General features: G+C 37.8%; 1 protein-coding gene across 1 annotated transcript; it reads right to left on the reverse strand.

The window, feature by feature from the left end:
• Nucleotides 1–3018: 3018 nt before the first annotated feature.
• On the reverse strand, nt 3019–22983 carry LOC121373745. Its single transcript, XM_041500499.1, has 13 exons — nt 22597–22983; nt 21657–21787; nt 20720–20800; nt 19267–19365; nt 18787–18898; nt 18106–18239; nt 15445–15694; nt 13017–13111; nt 11515–11656; nt 9680–9892; nt 7897–8056; nt 5482–5548; nt 3019–3963 (listed from the first exon to the last, which is right to left on the reverse strand). Exons 1-13 carry the CDS (start codon nt 22946–22948, stop codon nt 3868–3870), a joined length of 1932 nt encoding a protein of 643 aa, XP_041356433.1. The 5' UTR covers nt 22949–22983; the 3' UTR covers nt 3019–3867.
• Between the last annotated feature and the right edge of the window lie 1371 nt (nt 22984–24354).

Here is a 24354-nt window from a genome sequence, read left to right on the forward strand (position 1 = left end):
TGTTAATAATATCATTATAATAAAGAAACAACATAGATAAATTATATATGTATTGAAAAAACTTTTAAAAAAACATACTTGTGTAAAAACATTCAAAAACAAAAGACAAAAACAACACAACAAAACTTTAAATAAATAATACAAAATTCAAAGAATCACATATTGTTCAGGCCGGTGGGGATTGGTGAACTGTAAAAAAGAGGAAATCTAGAAGGGTCCTGAAAATTCTTGAAATCCTAGGTTAAAATCAGTGCCATCTGATACATTTTGGAGAAAAGGACGATTAAAATGTGAGGAAACACAACATTCCATGAGAGGAAAACAGCTGATCCGAGGAGAATTCCCACCCCTGACTGTTCTTTTATCCCCATAACAGAAGAAAAACAACAACAAAACTTTAAACAAATAAAAGAAAATTCAAAGAATTACATAGCTCTATGGTGTGCTTTTATCCCAGAATAGGTGTTTTTAAACAGAGATGAAGTGTGCAGCCAAAATATGGCAGTAAATGTTAAACCACGAGTATTTATGCTCCTGAATTTCTCTAGTTATTTAGCTCTGACTATAATATAAACTGTATTGTAAACTGATGGTGAGTATGTTCTGTATTATGATTGGTTAATTACATTCTTTTTCCAGGATCAAATGAAAATAACACCAGGAAAGCTAATGATGTCATTAGAAAGTGACGTCATTAGCAATTGGAACAGGCCAAATTGACAGTTCAAGGGTCTACAGTTAGATTGTAGCCCGGTATTTTTTTCAAGAAATGCAAAATACATGTATACAGTTAGTTCCGTAGAAAAACAATTCAGTTTACAATGGACATAATCATATGGAGTTTTTATATTTGTGGGTGTTATTGTCTATTTGATGCCCGTAAATGTTTCATTTTTCACCTCAGTCTAATGCCTTCGGTCAAAAATGACATTTGTTGGATCAAATAGGCAATAACAACCGCAAATCTAAAAACTCCATATGGTTATCTCCTAATTGTTTCAAGTATCCATGCAGACACCCCTATTGATGTCACATAATTTTATTAAATACTGTGACAAATCCAAAATTCGCTCGGACAATAAACGAAAGCCGAAATGAGCGATTAAAATGGACACAGGGGATATAAATTGGACAACAAATGAAGACATGATTTTTAAAAACATTTTGAAGAGGAATAATATTCATCCATGTTTCAGTCGTATACAAGGGGTGGGACATAGCTCAGAGGTAAAGCGCTCGCTTGATGCGCAGTCGGTTTTGGATCGATCCCCGTTGGTGGGCCCATTGGGTCATTCCTGCCAGTACACCATGACTGGTATATCAAAGGCCGTGGTATGTGATATCCTGTCTGTGGGATGGTGCATATAAAAGATCCCTTGCTACTAATGAAAAAAAGTAGCAGTTTTCCTCTCTATGACTGTCAGAATGACCATATGTTTGACATCCAATAGTTGATGGTTAATAAATCAATGTGCTCTAGTGGTGTTGTTAAAGAAAAAAAAGAAAACCTATAAAAAAAACCCACCTTTAAACCAAATATCAAATAGTATTCACACCAGTGATGTCAGAAGGCTGTCACTACCAATAAAGGGGAGACAACTTCCCTCAATCATTACCAATAAATATATATGAAAAGTTGTTGGAAACATGTTACAAGAAATGATTTATTAATGACGCACTCAAGACATTTGTATTGACAGTTACATGGCATCAGACATGCTTAAAGACCACAGATAATGGGAGAAGAAACCATAAGCCATCACACCATGCATCATCCAACAGACAGGATAGCACGTACCATGTATGATGGCTTTTGCTAATCCAGTAGTGTGGCTGGAAAATAACCCAATAGATGTACTGACAGGATTTATCCAAGAAAAATGTTACCAAAAAACAAAGAAGATAAAGCACATTGATTTCATTAATCATCGGCTGCTGGATGTCAAACATTTGGTAATTTTGACATAGTCTTAGAGAGGAAATCTGCTACATTGTTCCATTAGTAGCAAGGGATTCTCTATACATGTATGCACTATCCCACAGACAGGATAGCACCTACCACAACCTTTCATATATCGGGCGTGGAAAGATGTTACAATAACAGCAAACTCAACATAGTCTCTTCAACAACTCCATCATCATGGCTGTCTGGGACTGTTCTTTGGATGAGTTATACATAGGCAGCTAACTTTAGGCAGAAATCTAAAAAACAGTGCTAAAACTGTCAACCTTTTTGTCTTTTATCCCTGATTATCATACACAATTTGCAAGTGTTCAAAACTTTATTTACACACAGCAATATGGGTTAATATATACCCTTAGGGTTCTGCCAAGTATTCGGTGGTGGATATAGGCCTTAGCACCACTTTAAATTTCTGACCACGACATCATTCGAAGAAACGACCTTAGCACTAAGTTCACCTTAAGTGCATTAAGTAGTTATGCAGGTAAGGTGATCTTAGAGCTAAGATCACTTCGTAAAACGGTGCCCTGTACATCAATCTCTGAAGCGATCTTAGTGCTAAGATCATGTTAAGTGCACAAAGTAGTAATTCCCTTATCGTGATCTTAATGCTAAGATCACCTTAGGTGCATAAAGTAGTTATGCCTTATGGTGATCTTAGAGCTAAGATCACTTCGTAAAACGGTGCCCTGTACATTAATCACTCTAGCGATCTTAGTGCTAAGATCACCTTAGGTGCATAATTATCATATGCACTTAAGGTGATTTTAGCGTTAAGATCGCTTAGCGGAACAGGGCTCAGATCTATAGTGCTGTCGACCGTACTAACATGCTTGATTTCAGCATAATAAAGTCATGAATTTCAAACCTTAGTAAAGATTAATGCAGACCTGGGCCCCATTCCACGATGCGATCTTAGCACTACTATCGATCTTAGCACTACTATCCCTGTAAATACCTACCATCGCGACCGTAATGGTTTCCACGATCACCAGCCCGTTCCACGATGTGGCGTAGCTTACTATCATCGTAAATTAAAGTAAAAATTTAAAATAGTTACGAGGCAGTTGTAATCCACTAAAGTAGATGTCAAATGGCAGTTAAATGATGATTTTATCATTTTCTAAGGATACTAACTTTTTGTGCAAAAATGGATGTAATACATACCAAATACCTTTTATGAAACTCGGCGGTCGATGAAAAACATTCTAGGCCATACGACCGTTACACGAAAATACGGGAGAAAACTCTCCGTCTTATGCATTCGGCAATTATCACTTAGCAAATAAAGTGACAAAGTTACTTTATGGATGTCTGATACCAATGAATACATCCAAGATGTTCTGAAAAGTCCGTAACCAATTTATTACATATCTAATTCACATTTCTTCACAAAGAAGATTTTAATAATTAAAGGGGCACATACGACTACCATAAAGTTGCTTTGTGGAATGGCTGTAAAGTTTATGGTGCCAATTTACTGCAGTTGTAAAATTCATTTCAAGTCACTGCAATTAACCGTAGCTACGTTATTTTGTGGAACAGGGCCCTTGCCATATAAGGGGAGCTATCACACTGGCTCCCTATCACTCCCCTGAGACAAGTTCAAGGAGAGTAATTTTTAGCTCCCCTTAGCATGTGAATTTATATTGTTTCAATATGGTAATATCTTAAATGGCTCCCTACAATCTAAGTTAGGGGAGCAATTAATCACTCCCCTCAGTTGTTTTTCATGACAAGTCTGCTAGTGTGACGCGGTATTTTCACCACTGAAACATTTCAAGGCAGAACTCTGTACACTGTCATTGTTCTGTGAGTATCTACATGCACACATGTACCATGCGAATGTGTATATGTACATTTTATATGTCATCATTTTAAATAAATATATCTTTGTTTCCTCTTCAGTGTAACTGGTCTAGAGCAGCTGCTAGTTTCAACATGTCTATTAAACCCAGGTTCAACCGCTTCTCAAGGCACTGGTAGAAATATTCGGGCGCCTGAAATAAATATATAAAACTTAGTTAAAGTTTGTTTTGTTTAAAGAGACATTCCTGAGTTTGCTGCAATTTTTAAGATGTTATTGACTAACAGAGACGTTTTGACGACTGTAATTACATATCAAATATATTTTTCTGCATAACATATTAATGGCTGTATATTAAACGTGTTTCTGGTCGTTCTAATATTTTTTCTAAGTTAAAATTCATTTTATTCACAAACTGTTTTTTTTTCGTACGTACGAAATTATTTGAAGACAAAATCCAGTTTGGGCTTTTTACAAATATTAAGACGACCAGAAACACATTGAATATACAGACACTGATATTCTAAACAAGAAAATATATTTAATATGTAAGTTGAATCGTAGAAATATTTTATTAGTCGGAAACATCTTACAATGCAGCAAACTCAGGAATGTCCCTTTAATGATCGACACCACTAAAGCCTATTGATTTTTATTATTATAATTATTATTGATTGTGTAATTTTGAATATCACCAGGCAGGCTCTGACATGGAATCCACAAGGCAGAAGGAAAAGAGGCTGCCCAAAGAAGACATGGCGAAGGGACCTCCAGGGGGACACCAAGAAGACAGGATACACCTGGAAAACTTTAGTCAATGGCCTGGGCACCAGAAGGGACAACGGGCATAAGTAAGTAATTGAGAATTGATTAGATGGTGTTAAACTGATGCATGGACAGATCCATGATTTGTTGTAGGCGGAGGGGGTCTGCATAAAACTGTGTGTACTTAAATAAAATTTGCATATTAGTGGTCAATGCATGGAGGTCCAAACTCCGTCAACTTCCCCACCCTGGATCTGTGTCTGTGATAATCGATGAAAAAATTCCAAGTAATTCTAAAAACAGGCATCAAAATAAGTCGAGAACGGTGTTTCAGGTTACCACATGTAAGAAAAGTCGAGAATGGTGTTTCGTTCTCGACAACAATTTCAACGTAATAGTAGTTTTGTTTCCGAATGTACACCAGGCAATGTATTCCAGACTTCCGCATTTCATTTTCTCGTAAAGAATAGTATTGATGTTCGCGCACACTTGTGCAATTGCAAGCAATTATAGTCATTCCGTGTTTAAGCAGCGTCCACTAGATGAATTTACTTCCGCGTTTTGTTTTCTTGTACGAAATTGCACTGATGTTTGTGCACACTTGTGCAATTGCACGCAATTTCGGCAATCTGCATTTAAGCAACACCCACTAGATAAATTTACTTCCGGATTTTGTTTCTTGTACCAATGTTCACGTGCAACAATACAATTTCAGAAACGTCTGCTTTAAAAGTAGTAGTAACAGGAATTCAATTCTAACTTTTATATAGTTGTAGTAACCTGTAAATGAGTTACCAGACACAATGCTTATTTCGATGCCTGCAAACACTAGGTACGTGTAATGTCGGCATGCTAAGCTATATGTAAAATCAATAGCGGTGAGACATCTCAAGATATCTGAAGAAGTAATTCCAACACATGTGAAGCATATTGAAAGTCTAGTCACCTCCTGTTTCATTTCTTTGAGCTGCCAAACCAGTCGTCCATCAAACTGGTTGAATAATGTCATACAACTGTAAATAAATTTTAAAAATGAGTTAATTTTTGTTTTGTTAAATCAGTACATGAATCAACACAACAATAAATTTAAGAAAAAAGAAAGAAAATATAATGTCTTTATTTTTTATTTTTTTATTTTTATATTTTTTTTATCCCACTGCCCCCTTTCCTTTCTCTCCTTTGAATTCCATCTCATTTCTTCCCGATCTGGCAACTCCTATCTTTTAACTTCTTTCGCTGTCCACCTCCACATCCCAGTCCTTGTCTCTCCAGTCCTTGTCTCTGTGCCACACACCTGCCATTCCCCATCAGCTTTTAGCTGTGGACTTAGTCTGACCACTTCGGGGAGTGTTCAGTAGTTAATTCTGGCATTGTTAAGAGGCACTTGTAACTACCTACTATGCACCCTTACTACTGGCAGTCGTTAGTTAGTGCCGTGGGTCAGACCAGTTTTATTAGCGGCAGAGGACGAGGATGCCAGGTGGGTGCAGGGAAATACACAGAGACTGCACCCGTGGAAGAAGTTGAGACAGGTAGGCGATGGTCTATAATGCCTTTATAGAAAGAAGTTTGTTTTGTTTAACAACACCACTAGAACACGTTGACTAATTAATCATCGACTATTGGATGTCAAACATTTGGTAATTCTGACTCGTAGTCATCACAGGAAATCTGCTACATTTTTCTTAATGCAACAATGGATCTTTTACATGCACTTTCCCTGATGTCTTTCTAAGTACTAAAATGTAATGTTGGATTGAATGTTAATAATGTGATATTAAATGTCAGTAACATCGTCTGAGTCAACTTTCTGACACTAAGAATTATTTCACGACTGGTATATCAAAGGCCGTGGTATACACTATTCTGTCTGTGAGATGGTGTATATAAAAGATCCCTTGCTACTAATGGAGTAGCGGGTTTCCTCTCTAAGACTATATGTCAAAATTACCAAATGTTTGGCATCCAATAACCGATGATTACTAAATCAATGAGCTCTAGTGGTGTCGTTAAACAAAACAAACTTTAACTATAAGAATGAGGCTTTTGGTTGCATGCAGTTAGTCTTTCCTGTTAGAGTTAATGTGATTGACCCCTTATTTCTTTCCATACAAATATAGGTAAAATTATACCAAATACATATAGCATATCACCATGCATGCAGGTCAAAGTTCATAGTTCACATAACTTTGAATGTTGCATTATATAGAAAGAAAGAAAGAAATGTTTTATTTAACGACGCACTCAACACATTTTATTTACGGTTATATGGCGTCAGACATATGGTTAAGGACCACACAGATTTTGAGAGGAAACCCGCTGTCGCCACTACATGGGCTACTCTTCCGATTAGCAGCAAGGGATCTTTTATTTGCGCTTCCCACAGGCAGGATAGCACAAACCATGGCCTTTGTTGAACCAGTTATGGATCACTGGTCGGTGCAAGTGGTGTACACCTACCCATTGAGCCTTGCGGAGCACTCACTCAGGGTTTGGAGTCGGTCTCTGGATTAAAAATCCCATGCCTCGACTGGGATCCGAACCCAGTACCTACCAGCCTGTAGACCGATGGCCTGCCACGACGCCACCGAGGCCGGTCGTTGCATTATATAATTACTCTAAACTATCATAACAATTTGAAATCCCACACAAATCATATTTATCCTTTGATAATAAATATTATTTTATCTATTTATAAAGTTTTAAAGTAAAATATGTGAGTAATGAAAATTAAAAAGATTTTTTGTTTAATGGCACCTAGAGGAAGCCTGCAACATTTTTTTCCATTAGCAGCAAGGAATCTTTTATATATTTTTTATCCATTGACAGGACATCACATACCACAGCCTTTTATATGTCAGTCATGGATAGCTGGTTGGAATAAACAGTCATGTACAGGTAAGCAAAAGGTCAACATAGCCACATAATTTAAATAAGCAGCTTCCTAATTCAAAATATAATTATCATTTTTAAACATTCTATTATCCCCCCCCCCCCCCCCCACGCCCCCAATATTTGGAAAGCTTAAGTTTGTTTTGTTTAACGACACCATTAGAGCACATTAATTTAATAACCATCGTCTACTGAATGTCAAACATTTGGTAATTTTGACATGTACATGTAGTCTTAGAGAGGAAACCTGCTACATTTATTTTTCCATTAGTAGCAAGGGATCTTTTATATGCATCATCCTACAAACAGGAAAACACATACCATGGCCTTTAGTATACCAGTCGTGATGCACTGTCTGGAACGAGAAATAGCTCAATGGGCCCACCGATGGGGATCAATCCTAAACCGACCGTGTATAAAGCAAGCGCTTTACCACTGGGCTACATCGCGCAACAATATTTAGACTTACTTTTCTAATTGATTTCCCATGAGCCACTTCTGGACGTCATCCCTCGTCATCTGAGCATTTCCAGGGACAGCGCTACTCGTGTAAGGGTGGGTACTGCGGTGGGGGTTCGCCTTCAGCGTGTCCACTGTGGTACACACTTCTGAAGGGCCATCAACTTCATCTGAAAAACAAAATATCGTATATACGGTAAATGTTTCTGAGTAAAGTTTGTTTTATTTATTTAACGACGCCACTAGAGCACACTGATTTTTTTATCTTATCATCGGCTATTGGACGTCAAACATATGGTCATTCTGACACTGTTTTTTTTTTTTAGAGGAAACCCGCAGTCGCCACATAGGCTACTCTTTTACGACAGGCAGCAAGAGATCTTTAATTTGCGCTTTCTACAGGCAGGATAGCACAAACCATGGCCTTTGTTGAACCAGTTATGGATCACTGGTCAGTGCAAGTGGTTTACACCTACCCACTGTGCCTTGCGGAGCACACACTCAGGGTTTGGAGTCGGTGTCTGGATTGAAAATCTCATGCCTCGAATGGGATCCGAACCCAGTACCTACCAGCCTGTAGACCGATGGCCTAACCATGACGCCACTGAGGCCGGTCTACTACAAGTGAACACTGATTAAGAAGACAAATCTGGGGTGGATTTAGCGTGAGTATACAACCCAGAACTCCTTTTATGACAGCAAACTGTATAACACATAATGGTAAATAACCAAAGAAAAGTTAAAGTTTGTTTTGTTTAACAACACCACTAGAGCACATTGACTTATTAATCATCGGCTATTGGATGTCAAACATTTGGTAATTTTGACATATAGTCTATGAGAGGAAACCCGCCAAATGTTTTCATCAGTAGCAAGGGATCTTTCATATGCACTATCCCACAGACAGGATAGCACATACCATGGCCTTTGATATATCAGTTGTAGTGCATTGGCTGGAACAAGAACTATCCCAATGGGCCCACCGACAAGGATCGATCGCTTTACCACTGGGTTACGTCCCACCACACAACCAAAGAAATCCTACATGTAAGTAAATCTTTATGAATAACTCGGCATAATTTGCATTTAATAATTTCAAACAAGAATCCATGTCATAAAACAAAAATCTCCCAACCTACCACTCCAATCTTATATGAACATTCTTTTCTTCAGCAATTGTTGATATGATAAAGAGAGGAATGCAATATTTGCGTAACAACACTTCAGCACTTTGAGTCCTAGTAACTACCCTTAAAACATATGTGTAACTACCCTTAAAACATATGAGTAACTACCCTTAAAACATGTTTAACTACCCTTAAAATATATGTCTAACTACCCATAAACATATGTCTAACTACCCTTAAAACATGTGTAACTACCCTTAAACATACATATAACTACCCTTAAAACATACATGTAACTACCCTTAAACATACATATAACTACCCTTAAAACATACATATAACTACCTTTAAAATATATGTGTAACTACCCTTAAACATACGTGTAAACTACCCTTAAAACATATGTGTAACTACCCTTAAAACATAATTTGCATTTAATAATTTCAAACATATGTGTAACGAACCTTAAAACATGTGTAACTACCCTTAAAACATGTGTAGCTACCCTTAAAATATGTGCAACTACCCTTAAAACATATGTATAACTACCCTTAAAACATGTGTAACTACCCTAAAAACATATGTGTAACTATACCTATTCTCACCCACCTCCTCCCAAATTAATTTTGGAAACAGCCTTAATATTTTTATTAATTTAATTCTTACCAACGCTTGGCTCTACACTCAAATTTGCCTTCTGCCCTCGGCCTCGTAATTCCTTTAGTAATCCAGACATGGATTTTTCAAACGGGTATTTCCCGCTGAAGTCGAAGAAAAGTTTGGCTCCGAGGATAAGACCTAGCCAGCCGTCAGGTCGATATTTTTTCTGCATCATCAGTGGAATGTAGTCTTTCCGCAACTGGAACGTATACTCCGCCTCTGAAATATTAGAAAAACACATATTAGGTAAAAAATTATTATTTCAAAATACATATAAAGTTTAAAAAAACCAAGAGAGTATATATATACAGTGATAGAAATAAGAATAATTTTTTACTAGTCCACCGGATAAATACATCTAGAAATTACAGGTCCGCCAATATTTTAACTTGTCGATAGGTGGGTAGGTGGGTAGGTAGGTAGGTAGGTAGGTAGGTAGGTCGGTCGGTGGGTCGGTGGGTAGGTAGGTAGGTAGGTAGGTAGGTAGGTACGTAGATAGATTGGTAGATCGGTAGATAGATAGATATACATATACATATACATATACATATACATATACATATACATATACATATACATATACATATGAAGAGTTCAGGCGCAAAACGCGATATATCCATTTTTAATTTTCAGTAAAAAAAATTTTTTTTAATTGGTGTATATCGCGTTTTGATAAAAAATAATGGGATTTACCCAATACAATTTCATAAGGATCAATCACATTTTGCAGCAAATCAGCGGGCCTACGATTAGCCATTACTGACATAAATTAATGGCTTTAACTAAAAACTAGAAAGAAAATGGTTTATATTGCGTTTTGCGCCTGAACTCTTCATATACATATACATATATATTATTTCAACAACAAAAAAAAGACAGCCAAAAGATAAAAAAAGACTGCTGCAATAAGGAATATAATGAGCCAACCATCACTGATGCTTTGAAGAGTGTGATTTTTCATGTTTCTGTTTTTTTTTAAATACTCTCATATATATATATATAATTACCCAACTATAAATTTAGCAGGAATCATGAAAATTCTGTAATGTAGATATTTTGGGATTTGATCTCACAATCTTACACTTCAAAACCAAAATCTGAGATTCTCAAAAGCATGGAAACATGCTTAATTCATAGCCCGATTAATATCTTAATAAAACACACGGTCTAAGGGACAGAACTTTTTATGATTTACTAATATAGATTCTCAAAACAGCTATGCAGTTATTGGAAATACTCAGTGGACCACAACTTTAAACAATTTTCAAAATGTAAATTCGAAGAGATTTAACAACATAATAATTTATAAATAATGTGTGCACCAAAATAATTTATAAATAATGTGTGCACCAAAATAATTTATAAATAATGTGTGCACCAAATATAACAAACATTCTGAGAGTACTGCTAAAGCAATATATGGACAGACAGACAGACAGACAGACAGACAGAAATGAAACCTATATAGTTCTCTCTGGCTGAACCGGTAGGGGACAAATAAAAATCAACTGATAAAAACCAAAGGGACATATTATGTTGGGTACGACAGTTTGGACAAATAAAAATTGGCCAATAAAAACCAACAGGAGATATTACCTGTGTGACAGTTTGGACAATTTATAATTAATCGATAAAACCCAAAGTGATTACCTGTGCGCTAGTTTGGACAAATTATAATTGACCGATAAAAACCAGTGGCCAATAAAAACCAACAGGAGATATTACCTGTGCGACAGTTTGGACAAATTAAAATTGACCAATAAAAACCAAAGGGATTGATTACCTGTGCGACAGTTTGGACAAATAAAAATTGACTGATAAAAAGCAAAGGGACAGATTACCTGTGCGACAGTTTGGACTCTGTTTGTACTTCTCAGACATGCACACCAAGACGACGGCTGCGTTTTCGATGGCACCAGCCATCGCCTCTAACGTAGATCCGCCCATCTGCTCTATGTCGATCCACACCGAGTAACCTTCAGCCTGTAGAAAATACGTAACACCACAATATTACTGTAACAGGATGACTATTATTTACAAATAGGAGGTGATTAACTTTAAAGGGACAAACCCTAGTTTTTAAACACTAAGGCATATTTTTCACTATTAGAGCAGTTTATGATCATTAAAATCAAACATTACTTATATTTTATTGTTTAGATTATCCATTTCCGTACAACCGAAGTGTTTCTGGTCATCCTGGTGTGTGTAATACCACAAAATGCATTTTTAAATATTTTTAAAAACGCATGTGCATCTGAGAACCAACGGTTATGGAGTCGCGTTTTAGTCTATTTTTAAGGGTATTTCAACGTCACAGACTCTTGTCTCACTCTATGGTAACCAAATTTGTTACAGGTTTGTAAATTAACAAAACTTAGTGTCCATTTTTTACGGGTTGAAACTATAGAGTCTAGGTGAAAAATATGCCTTAGTGTTTAAAAACTAGGGTCTGTTCCTTTAAACTTCACTATCACGTTACATTAACATTTAACTGTACATCATTGTTTGTCCTATATACATCTTTAAAGGGACAGGCTATAGTTTGACATGTTATCTAAATCAAGTTAAGGTTGTTTTGTTTCACGACACCACTAGAGCACATTGATTAATTAATAATTGGCTATTGGATGTCAAACATATTATTTGGTAAATCTGACACACAGTCATAAGAGGAAACCTGCTACGTTTTTTCCTAATGCAGCAAGGGATATTTTTATATGCACTTTTTCCACAGACAGCAAAGCACATACCACGGCCTTTCACCAGTTGTGGTGCACTGGTTGGAACAAGAAAAAACCCAGTCAGCTGAATGGGTGCACCGAGGTGGTTCGATCCTGCGACGCAAGCACCTCAAGTGAGCACTCAACCAACTGAGCTACATGTAAATCCCCCCCCCCCCCCCCCCCCCATAGTCATCAGAGGAAACCAGCTACATTTTTTCTAATGCAGAAAGGGATCTTTTATATGCACTTTCCCACAGGCAGCAAAGCGCATACCATGCACAGTCTTTGTCCAGTTGTGGTGCACTGGTTGGAATGAGAAAAAACTTTATCTAGATCAGTGAAAGATGAAAACTAATGTCACAGTCTACATGTAGATACTTATGCAATTCAGACAGTGCATACCAAGGCCTTTCATGTACCAGTTTTGGTATCACTGGTTGACACTGCAAACTCCCACCCCCCCCCCCCCCCACCCCTTCCCACCCCACCCCTTCCCACACCACACCAACTGATTCATCAACTGAGGTGCATCCTGCTCACCCTCCCCCCACCCCCCCACCCACCCACCCACCTGCACCAGCTGATGGACAGATAGATTTGTTGGGAGTAAATCTCACCTTGAGTCTGTCGAGTATTTCCTTGGCTTGTTTCTGGTCAGTCCATGAATAGCTAATGAAAATATGACTTTTTGCTTTTACTGCCGATTTTGGACCTGGTATAAGAAATAAAGACATCATGAAGAAACACAATAATAATTATGACTGACTTTAATTTTAGCCAGCATTTTGTTGCTATAACATTTGTTAGACTGGTTTTTATATGCTGCACATTAAAACTGAATTAATGACCTCTTTGAGATAGTTGGCAAATGTTTAGAGGAAAAACTGCTAGATGAATGCTTTGTAGCCTACTTTTAAGATTCACCTTGACTAATTTGAAATTCAAGAAATTGTCTAAATGTTATACAGTGTGCAATTTTGAAGAGAGTCTGGAAGCCTGAGGCTCGCAAAAATCATATAGGACTCTCTAGCTTAGCTAGCATACGAGTCCACATGGCTCGTAAAAATTATATGTACAAATTACATTGATTCTTCGAAATGACACAGTCAACATACAATGTATATCTCAAAATCCTGGGAAGCCAGTCTTGAACAGCGAAACATTTATTTATCTTCTGTTCTACTGGAGACGCATGGCAGGGCTCACTGGGTTGGTGGCGGGTTCTAAAGATTTGCAAACAGGGAGTCCTTATGACACTTAAATTTTTTAAACCAGAATCGCACACTGTTATATTATCAATGTTTATTATTATAATGTATGTTATTTGTACATTGTATAATTCAGGTCATCATAATATTAATAAAGTTTACAATTTTTCATTCGGCAGCGATAGAAATAAGCAGAATTTTTATTTGTCCAACGGACAAGTACATCGAGAAATCTACTTGTCCAGCGCTTGTCCAAATAAATGTTTTGTTTTATTCAAGTACAAGGACAAGGACAAGGACCACATTTTTGATTTCTCAAAAACTTCACTGAACATTTTTACTTGTCTGCTGGACAACCATTGAGTAACATTTTGCTTGTCCAAGCAGATTTTCACTTGTCAGGACAAATGGACAAGTGCTTATTTCGAACACACCAGCCTCGGTGGCGTCATGGTTAGACCATCGGTCTAGAGGCTGGTAGGTACTGGGTTCGGATGCCAGTCGAGGCATGGGATTTTTAATCCAGATACCGATTCCAAACCCTGAGTGAGTGCTCCGCAAGGCTCAATGGGTAGGTGTAAACCACTTGCACCAACCAGTGATCCATAACTGGTTCAACAAAGGCCATAGTTTGTGCTATCCTGCGTGTGGGAAGCGCAAATAAAAGATCCCTTGCTGCTAATCGGAAGAGTAGCGGGTTTCCTCTCAAAATCTGTGTGGTCCTTAATCATATATCTGACGCCATATAACCGTAAAATAATGTGTTGAGTGCGTCGTTAAATAAAACATTTCTTTCTTCTTTTTTTATTTCGAACACTGTTTAAAATCATATGTAATGAAAAAAACACAGTGGATTATAATCTTGATTAGATATTTAGGCCTGCATACATCAAACAAATTTGCTTATTTATTTGTAGTATACTGACATGGTCATTGGTTTGTACGCGTCAAATCGTCCAATGACATTGTACGTTACACCAATGTATGACAATTTTTCATAGAGAAATTATGATTTTTATTTCCCCATTTATGAGTGTGTGTGTGTGTGTGTGTGTGTGTGTGAGTGTGTGTGTGTGTGCATGTGTGTGTGCATGTGTGCGTGTGTGTGCATGTGTGTGTGTGTGTGTAACGTTTCCCATGCTCATATACCACAAAGGTTTCGAGCATCTGGATAGCCAGATACCCAATCCGGAACAGACATTTATGAGTGCCCCCGTTGGCTGCAGTAATATTATTTTGTAGGTCACATCTGCCAGATTTATCAGTCACCTGAGATGAGGTGACTGGACATTTGATCACCCCTGTGAAATTGAAGAAGTTTGTTTTGTTTAACAACACCACTAGAGCACATTGATGATTAAATCATCGGCTATTGGATGTCAAACATTTGGTAATTTTGACACAGTCAAATTGAGGAAACCTGCTACATTTTTCCATTAGCAGCAAGGGATCTCTGATATGCACCATCCCACAGACAGGACAGCACATACTACAGCCTTTGATATACCAGGCTGGAATGAGAAATAACCCACAGGCCTGTAGCCAATGTGGGGTTTGTTTAACGACCCACCCACCCCCTACCGGTGACGTTTTTTTTCCAATATGCCCCCGGACCCCTGTAAGCAACTCAGGCACTTTGCGCCCTCGTGTGAGGCACTTTGTACCTCACCATAAGCCTAAATGATCCCCCCCCCCCCCCCCTCAAAATCCTAGCTACGGGCCTGACCCAATAGGCCCACAAATGGGGATCGATCCCAAAGCGACCGTGCATCAAGCGAGTGCTTTACCACTGGGCTACATCCCGCCCCCTGGGAAAATGAGCACAAAATAAACTTACGTTCACTGGTTGGGTCGATTTCTCCTTTAAGTATCCACAACGCACCACTGGCATTTTTATGCACCTCCTTGTCCGAACTGTCCGCCAGCTTTTCTAACGTGGGCACGAGATTTTGATAGTCTATAAATTTCTGTTTGACACCTTTGTCAAATGACAACGTCCATATACAACGTGCAGTTACACTATGTTCCCGTGGGTCATCGTGTAACAACATCTTCATAAACAACGGAATAGCACCTTCGTCAATGATCTGAAATTTAATTTAGCTATTTTAAAAAGTCCAAATCTCCATAAACAACGGAATATCACCTTCGTCAATGATCTGAAATTTAATTTAGCTATTTTAAAAAGTCCAAATCTCCATAAACAACGGAATATCACCTTCGTCAATGATCTGAAATTTAATTTAGCTATTTTAAAAAGTCCAAATCTCCATAAACAACGGAATATCACCTTCGTCAATGATCTGAAATTTAATTTAGCTATTTTAAAAAGTCCAAATCTCCATAAACAACAGAATAGCACCTTCGTCAATGATCTAAATTTAATTTATTGTATAGCTATTTTAAAAAGTCCAAATCTCCATAAACAACGGAATAGCACCTTCATCAATGATCTGAAATTTAATTTAGCTATTTTAAGAAGTTCAAATCTTCATAAACAACAGAATAGCACCTTCGTCAATGATCTGAAATTTAATTTATTGTATAGCTATTTTAAAAAGTTTAAATCTCCATAAACAACGGAATATCACCTTCGTCAATGATCTGAAATTTAATTTAGCTATTTTAAAAAGTCCAAATCTCCATACACAACGGAATAGCATGTTCGTCAATGATCTGAAATTTAATTTATTGTATATAGTGGAACCTGTCTAAACCAGACACTGTCTAAACCGGACACTGAACAAACTAGAATCCTGTCAAACTGGCCCAGTTCCGAAATCCCAAATTTTCTAAATTCTAAAATGTGACTTTAAACACAGGATCTTGTCTAAATGGGATAAATATTAGGTCCCCCTCCCCGGTGTTATCCGGTTTAGACCAGTTTCACTGAATTTATTTTAGAATATCCCAATCTTCATAAACAATGGAATAGAACCTTCGTCAATGATCTGAAAATTAATTTATTACAGATCTATTTTTTGTAAATATAACATGATATAAACAAAATGTGAATTCTAGAAAGTATTCACAAACAATGGAATAGCAACTTCAATAATCTGAAAGTTATTTTTATCATACATGTATATTTATTTTTTAAACATATAACATGATATCAACAAAATATGAATGGTACATTGTTCAATTCTGATGAATATTTTCATTCTAGAACTTATTGCCATATATGGACATTTCTTTCATTTGAAAATGTACATAAAAAAAAAAAAAAATACATCTCTGATTGAAATTCAGGGGCTAGCTCTGGGTGAGCAAAACGTTTTGCTTAATTTTCTAATAGACTTACAAAATTGCAGAAATCAATAGTTATTTTCTAATAAACTTACAAAATTGCAGAAATCAATAGTTATTTTCTAAAAAATGTCAATTAGTACATAATTTTTTATTTTTTTTGCAAATTAAAATAAAATTCACCAACTGTTTTCAAAATTCGCAATTGGCAAATTTGGCAAGTGCCAGAGCTATAGCCCTGAAATTCTATAAATTACAGGATCTTACAAAGGAAACTAACTTAGCTTCAATATACCAAAAAAAGTTAAAAAGAGAAAAACTTGAGGAACATTAAGTATTAAAAATATAGTTTACAAAACTCCTCCAAAGTAAAATAAAATAAAATAAATACAGAATGTCGAACGTACATTTGTGTATGTGTATGTTGAAAGCAAAAGGGGAAACAACTCATACAGATATTTGTTGACAGAAACAAACTATTTCACTATATATTGCAACCTTACTAACCTAAAAACCCACCAAATTTTAAAAGAACAGAAAGAAAGAAATGTTTTATTTAACGACGCACTCAACACATTTTATTTACAATTATATGGCATCAGATATATGGTTAAGGACCACACAGATATTGAGACAGAAACCCACTGTCGCCACTTCATGGGCTACTCTTTTCGATTAGCAACAAGGGTTCTTTTATATGCACCATCCCATAAACAGGGTAGTACATACCACAGCCTTTGATATACCAGTCGTGGTGCACTGGTTGGAATGAGAAATAGCCCAATGGGCCCACCAACGGGGATCGATCCCAGACCGACCGTGCATCGAGCGAGCGCTATACCACTGGGCTACGTCCAGCTCCAACCAAATTGTAATGTCCTTATACATGTATGTATTGGAAGTTTCTGTCTTCTTAAATTAACTCCTTGCATGGATTAAACTCTGAAGAAATGAAAACTGGATCTATTTATATGGGTATTTAAATCATTAAAGAATATGTAAGAACATGCTATATATTCAGTGGCTGTGTAATACAGAACACTATAATGCATGAACATACTAATGGTATAATAACTGTGATATTCAACAGGTGTGTAATACAGAACACTATAATGCATGAACATACTAATGGTATAATAACTGTGATATTCAACAGGTGTGTAATACAGAACACTATAATGCATGAACATACTAATGGTATAATAACTGTGATATTCAACAGGTGTGTAATACAGAATGGTCCACTCACCCGTGATTTGTTGCCATCATTGACAGCGAGTTTATCAAGTCCCTGAGTGAGTTCCATTGGACAGAAGCCTTTGAAGCGCCGCTTCGGACTATCTAGAGCTTTCTCTATCCATTGCACTATATTCTTGATAGTTCCTGGAAATATACACAGTAAATATCTATCATTACAACAGTACATAATATAATATATTCTTGATGGTTCCTCGAAATATGGACAATAAAGTATAATCTACCTACACCTTTCTCTATCCATAACACTATATCCTAGATAGTTCCTGGAAATATACAGTAATTTTTATTATTACAAAAGAAGATATAGTACAGTAAAAACTACCCAGAGCAGCAAGCATACATTAGGACCTTTTATATGTACCATCCAACATACAGGATAATTTGTCATGAGAAGGGCTCAGTGGAAAACCAGGTAAGGTACCACAGAATTTGTCTTGCCATCGACAATTTTAATGTCAGATTTTTTTGACACAACAGCAAGTAAGGAGGGTGACCACGTTCCCACAGTAAAATCACAACCTTGGGATGTCTCAAAACAATATGCATCAACAAAAACAAATACTGATGTTTATCAATTTTACTTCAGTTTCTATATATCGGCAATGCTGAATGCTGATGTAAACTGCGAGGGATGCATTACATAAAAACGTTGACGTAAACGATGACGAACCTGTTTCGTCTATGAGTTTGACGTTGTCTTCCTCCTCCACGATGTAGGCCAGTGTCAGCATGGCTAGCACCTTCAGCATATCGTCGTTCATCGTTATGAACGGCATGATCACCTGACACACAAGAGAAACAGGAAGTTACAAGTTGATTTTGTTAAATAACTACACCACTAGGTCACACAGCCATCGGACTTAAAGCTGGTAGGTACAGGGTTCACAGCCCGGTACCGGCTCCCACCCAGAGCAAGTTTTAACGGCTCAGTGGGTAGGTGTCTCTCACTAACAACTAACCCACTGTCCTGGACAGACAGCCCAGATAGCTGATGTGTGTGCCCAGGACAGCGTGCTTTAACCTTAATTGGATATAAGTACGAAAATAAGTTGAAAAGAAAGAGAAAAAATAGAATGGCTGCGAACTGATGATGGTCTGATCTCTTTACAATGGTGTTTCCTTCCTGATATATATAATGAAGGAGGATTACCTCTGAGGTTTTGTTTTCTTTGAAGTACGTCTTGGCTGTTGGATTTCTGGCAATATTGTGTAGAATACTCATAGACGCTTTTATCACATAGTAGACATTCTGAAACACAAAGGTACTAGTAACTATATACTCCTTAACAAAAATATGTCATGATAAACATAATTTCAGCTCAATATCTTGAGCTATTTCGAAAATAAATATCCTGAAAACACATTTTCGTATCTCCTTAGTTCAAGGGCCATAACTCAGTTAAATAGATTAAATCACCACTAAAGTCAAACTTGATCTGTAACAGTACATGATAAAGCTACACGCAAATATCTTGAGGCATTGTGGAAAAAGCATATGGAAAATTATATGTGGGACAGACAGACAGACAGACAGACTGACAGTCACAAATTCAGGGATCAAACTTAATGAATTGTAAAATTATTTGTCATAAAAATTGTCTCACAAAAGGGAGACCATTAAATTAAATGACTCATTAACACTGTGTGTACACACCTTGCTGTGAACTGCATTAAGATAAGGCTTGTGACCACAGCTGAGAGTTAGGTAGTCACTGGCTGCATCAGAAGGTTAATGTTATAATATTAAAACACTGTGTGTACGCACCTTGCTGTGAACTGCGTTAAGATAAGGCTTGTGACCACAGTTGAGAGTTAGGTGGTTGGAAGGTTAATGTTATAATATTAAAACACTGTGTGTACGCACCTTGCTGTGAACTGCATTAAGATAAGGCTTGTGACCACAGCTGAGAGTTAGGTAGTCACTGGCTGCATCAGAAGGTTAATGTTATAATATTAAAACACTGTGTGTACGCACCTTGCTGTGAACTGCGTTAAGATAAGGCTTGTGACCACAGTTGAGAGTTAGGTGGTTGGAAGGTTAATGTTATAATATTAAAACACTGTGTGTACGCACCTTGCTGTGAACTGCATTAAGATAAGGCTTGTGACCACAGTTGAGAGTTAGGTGGTCACTGGCTGCATTAGAAGGTTAATGTTATAATATTAAAACACTGTGTGTACTAACCTTGCTGTGAACTGCGTTAAGATAAGGCTTGTGACCACAGTTGAGAGTTAGGTGGTTGGAAGGTTAATGTTATAATATTAAAACACTGTGTGTACGCACCTTGCTGTGAACTGCATTAAGATAAGGCTTGTGACCACAGTTGAGAGTTAGGTGGTCACTGGCTGCATTAGAAGGTTAATGTTATAATATTAAAACACTGTGTGTACTCACCTTGCTGTGAACTGCGTTAAGATAAGGCTTGTGACCACAGTTGAGAGTTAGGTGGTTGGAAGGTTAATGTTATAATATTAAAACACTGTGTGTACGCACCTTGCTGTGAACTGCGTTAAGATAAGGCTTGTGACCACAGTTGAGAGTTAGGTGGTCACTGGCTGCATTAGAAGGTTAATGTTACAATATTTAAACACTGTGTACACACCTTGCTGTGAACTGCGTTAAGATAAGGCTTGTGACCACAGTTGAGAGTTAGCAACCTCACAGCATCTGCTTCTGCTAAATTCTGGAACATAAAATAAAGAAACCACACTTGTCAATATATCTAACAATGTTAATACCACTAGAGCACACTGATATATTAATCATTGGCTACTGGATGTCAGACATTTGGTAATTTTGACATATAGTCTTAGAGAAGAAACCTGCCACATTTTCCATTAGTAGCAACCAAGGAATTCTGTTATATGCACCATCGCAAAGACAGGATAACACACACCATGGCCTTTGATATACCAGTCGTGGTGCATTGCCTGGAACGAGACATAGTCCAATGGGTCTACAGATGGGGATCGATCCTGAACTGACTGCGCATCAAGCAAGCACTTTACCACTGGGCCTGCCCCTGTAATGAGCTAGATCCCACACCTGTTGATATCATGGTATATGGTTCACAGCTCAGTATGGCTCCCACCCAGAGGGTAGGTTAAGACCACTACTCACCGACTCACTGACTCATTCATTGACTCTGACTCTGACTCTGACACACACACACACACAGAGACACTAATCACTTCCTCTCTCTTTCTCTTTCCCTCTCTCACACTAACCACTCTCTCTGTTTCTCTCTCTCTCCCTCTCCTCTCTCTCTCTCACTAACCACTCTCTCTCTCTCTCTCACTAACCACTCTCTCTCTCTCTCACTAACCACTCTCTCTCTCTCTCACTAACCACTCTCTCTCTCTTTCTTTCTCTTTCTCTCTTGCTCTCTCTCTCTCTCTCTCTCTCTCTCTCTCTCTCTCTCTCTCTCTCTCTCTGTCACACACACACACACTAACACACAGTCCTGGACAGACAGCCCAGGTAGCTGAGGTTTGCCCAGGACAGCGTGCTTGAACAGGTAATTGTGTTTTGTGACTTACTCTGGCTAGTAGTTCGCTGCAGTCTGAATAGTTCCACGTCGTGTTGTATGTGTAATACGTGGGAAACCAGACATCGTCGTTCTTAAATATACCAATAGTGTTGAGACCCTTCAAGATCCGCACAGTGATCGCTGGAACAAATACAACAAGAATGAATGAATGAATGGATCGATCGATGGATGAATGAATGAATGGATGGATGGATGGATGGATGGATGGATGGATGGATGGATGGATAACTGGATATATGGATGAATGGATGGATGAACTGATAGACGGATGGATGGATGGATGAATGAATGGATAGATGGATGAATGAATGGATGGATAGAAGAATGGAATTAATGAAAAATCAATGAATAAATGAATGGGTGGATGGATAAATGGAACAAATGACACATGAATGCTAGGAAGGAAGGGAGGAAATGGTTATTTAATGATGCACTCAACACATTTAATTTACAGTTATATGGCATCGGACATATGGTTAACGACCATACAGATATTGAGAGAGGAAACCCACTGTCGCCACTTCATGGGCTACTCTTTTCAATTAGCAGCAAGGGATCTTTTATATGCACCACCCTATAAACAGGATAGCGCATACCACAGCCTTTGATGTACCAGTCGTGGTGCACTGGATGGAATGAGAAATATCTCAATGGGCTCACTGACAGGGATCAATCCCAAACTGTCCATGCATCAAGCAAGCACTTTACCACTGGGCTACGTCTCGCCCAAACATGAATGAATGAATGGATGGATGGATGGATGGATGGATGGATGTATGGATGGATGGATGGATGGATGGATGGATAACTGAGTAAGTGAAGCTAGCACCTTTTGACTCTAATGGGTTCACAATATGGAATGGCAGGTGTCATTAAATGGTCATAAAATAAAAGGTAAAAACCCCACAAAAATCCCACAATTTATATACCCGCATAACCGGCGTCTGCTATGGCGTCGCCGATCTGCTTGCGGTGTGAGGTATAATCCCAGTAGAAGTCACCCAGACACTTCTGCAGCTGCATCACCTCCGGCTTGTTAAACTCCTCGAACTTTTCCAGCTCGGCAACAACGGACTTGACCTTCTCCAAAACATCCTCTATGGGCAGGTGCTTCAGGTTCTTTCGGTCCTCGATCAGGCTTCCGTTGACTTCTGTTGAGTTTTGATTGGCCGACTGCTTGTCCATTTGCTGCTGACCCGATGTCTTGTTTTGATTGGACGAGGACAATGCAGCCTTGGATGCCGATTGGTTGCCTGCTGCATCCTGCAGATTTGTGTACATGCTGTTGTCTACAGGGTCTTGTACACTGACAGGACCATCTGAAAGGTAAAACAAAATAAATAAATTAATATAAGGTTGGCTTGGTGGATGGCTTGCTAGTTGGCTGGCTAGCTGGCTGGCTGGTTGCCTGGCTGGATGGCTGACAGGCTGGCTATCTTGATGGCTGGCTGGCTGGCTGGCTGGCTGGCTGGATGGATGAACAGAAAGGACAATGGAGGTGGATCGATTATGGGATGCAGTGATCATGATGAATAATTTCTATATGGAATGGATAGAAGATTGGATGGACGGAGATGGATGGATGAATTGAGATAGATAAAGGGACAGATGTATGTAGATGGATGGATATGGATGGATGGATGGAAGACTGGATGGATGAATAGTTTGATGGAGAGCTGGATTGGAGATGGAAAAAATAAAGGATGGATGGAAGGATGGATGGATGGATGGATGGATGGATGGACAGACAGATGGATGGATGGCTGGCTGGGATGGATGGTTGGATTGGAGATGGAAATATGGCTGGATGGCTGGATGGCTGGTTGGATGGCTGGCTGGATGAGTAAATAGGTAGATGGATGAAACAATGGATAGGTAGATGAATGGATGGATGTTACAAATTATATTCATACTGCTGAAGAATAACAGTTATAACTTGACTAACACGAAATCAATGTAATTCTTAAGCTGTAAATATATCAACAGTTCACCACCTGCTAATTTTGTTCACAAGAAATAAACCCCAATAATAAACAGATAATAATAAATAAATAAAATAAATAAATAAATAAACTAGCATAAAAGTAATTTTGAATCTTAACATACCAATCAAAAAGCTACATAAACAAGTATTTTGATATACTGCTAAAACAATACATTATCCCTACTACTGGCCCAAAAAGTGTTAGTATCTACATGTACTTAGTTTAAAGGCATATTGTCACAGACCACTGACCTATTTAATGGTCTAACAAAGTATTATCAGAACACAAATAATTTGATTTGTCCCTAAATGTACTTTATTCAACCATCTTCATAACCACCATACTCCATTTATTAATGATATTTGGTAAAAATAATTGAATTATGGCAATGGTCCATAATTCAAAAACTAAAATTGTTGAGAGGGTTTACATGGATTTCACTCCATCATGGTTCAGTTAAGGTGATGCGATAGCTAGATTTGGTTTCCAACAATTAATGTAATTTTTATTTATTATCCATTTTTAAAGAAATAAGGTCCTTAAATCTGTGACAGTATGCCTTTAAGAGCCATAACTCATAAATGGATATATATGCTGCCATGAATGTCAAACTTGATCTGTAACTGTACTTGATAAGGCTATATACAAAATGTCAGCTCAATATTTTGAGACACTAGAAAACCATATTTGGGACAGATGGAC

Source organism: Gigantopelta aegis, chromosome 5 (assembly GCF_016097555.1).
Source record: "Gigantopelta aegis isolate Gae_Host chromosome 5, Gae_host_genome, whole genome shotgun sequence".
Taxonomy (NCBI): Eukaryota; Metazoa; Mollusca; class Gastropoda; order Neomphalida; family Peltospiridae; genus Gigantopelta; species Gigantopelta aegis.

Bases quoted from the DNA above. Each gene is read 5' to 3' on its own strand.
- LOC121373745 (XM_041500499.1), bottom strand. From the start codon at position 22,948: ATGTACACAAATCTGCAGGATGCAGCAGGCAACCAATCGGCATCCAAG. The intron at 18,240-18,786 runs GTTCGTCATCGT...GTATATTTCCAG, and splicing joins CAAACTCATAGACGAAACAG to GAACTATCAAGAATATAGTG. The intron at 15,695-18,105 runs GTGAGTGGACCA...ATTAAATTTCAG, and splicing joins ATGATGGCAACAAATCACGG to ATCATTGACGAAGGTGCTAT.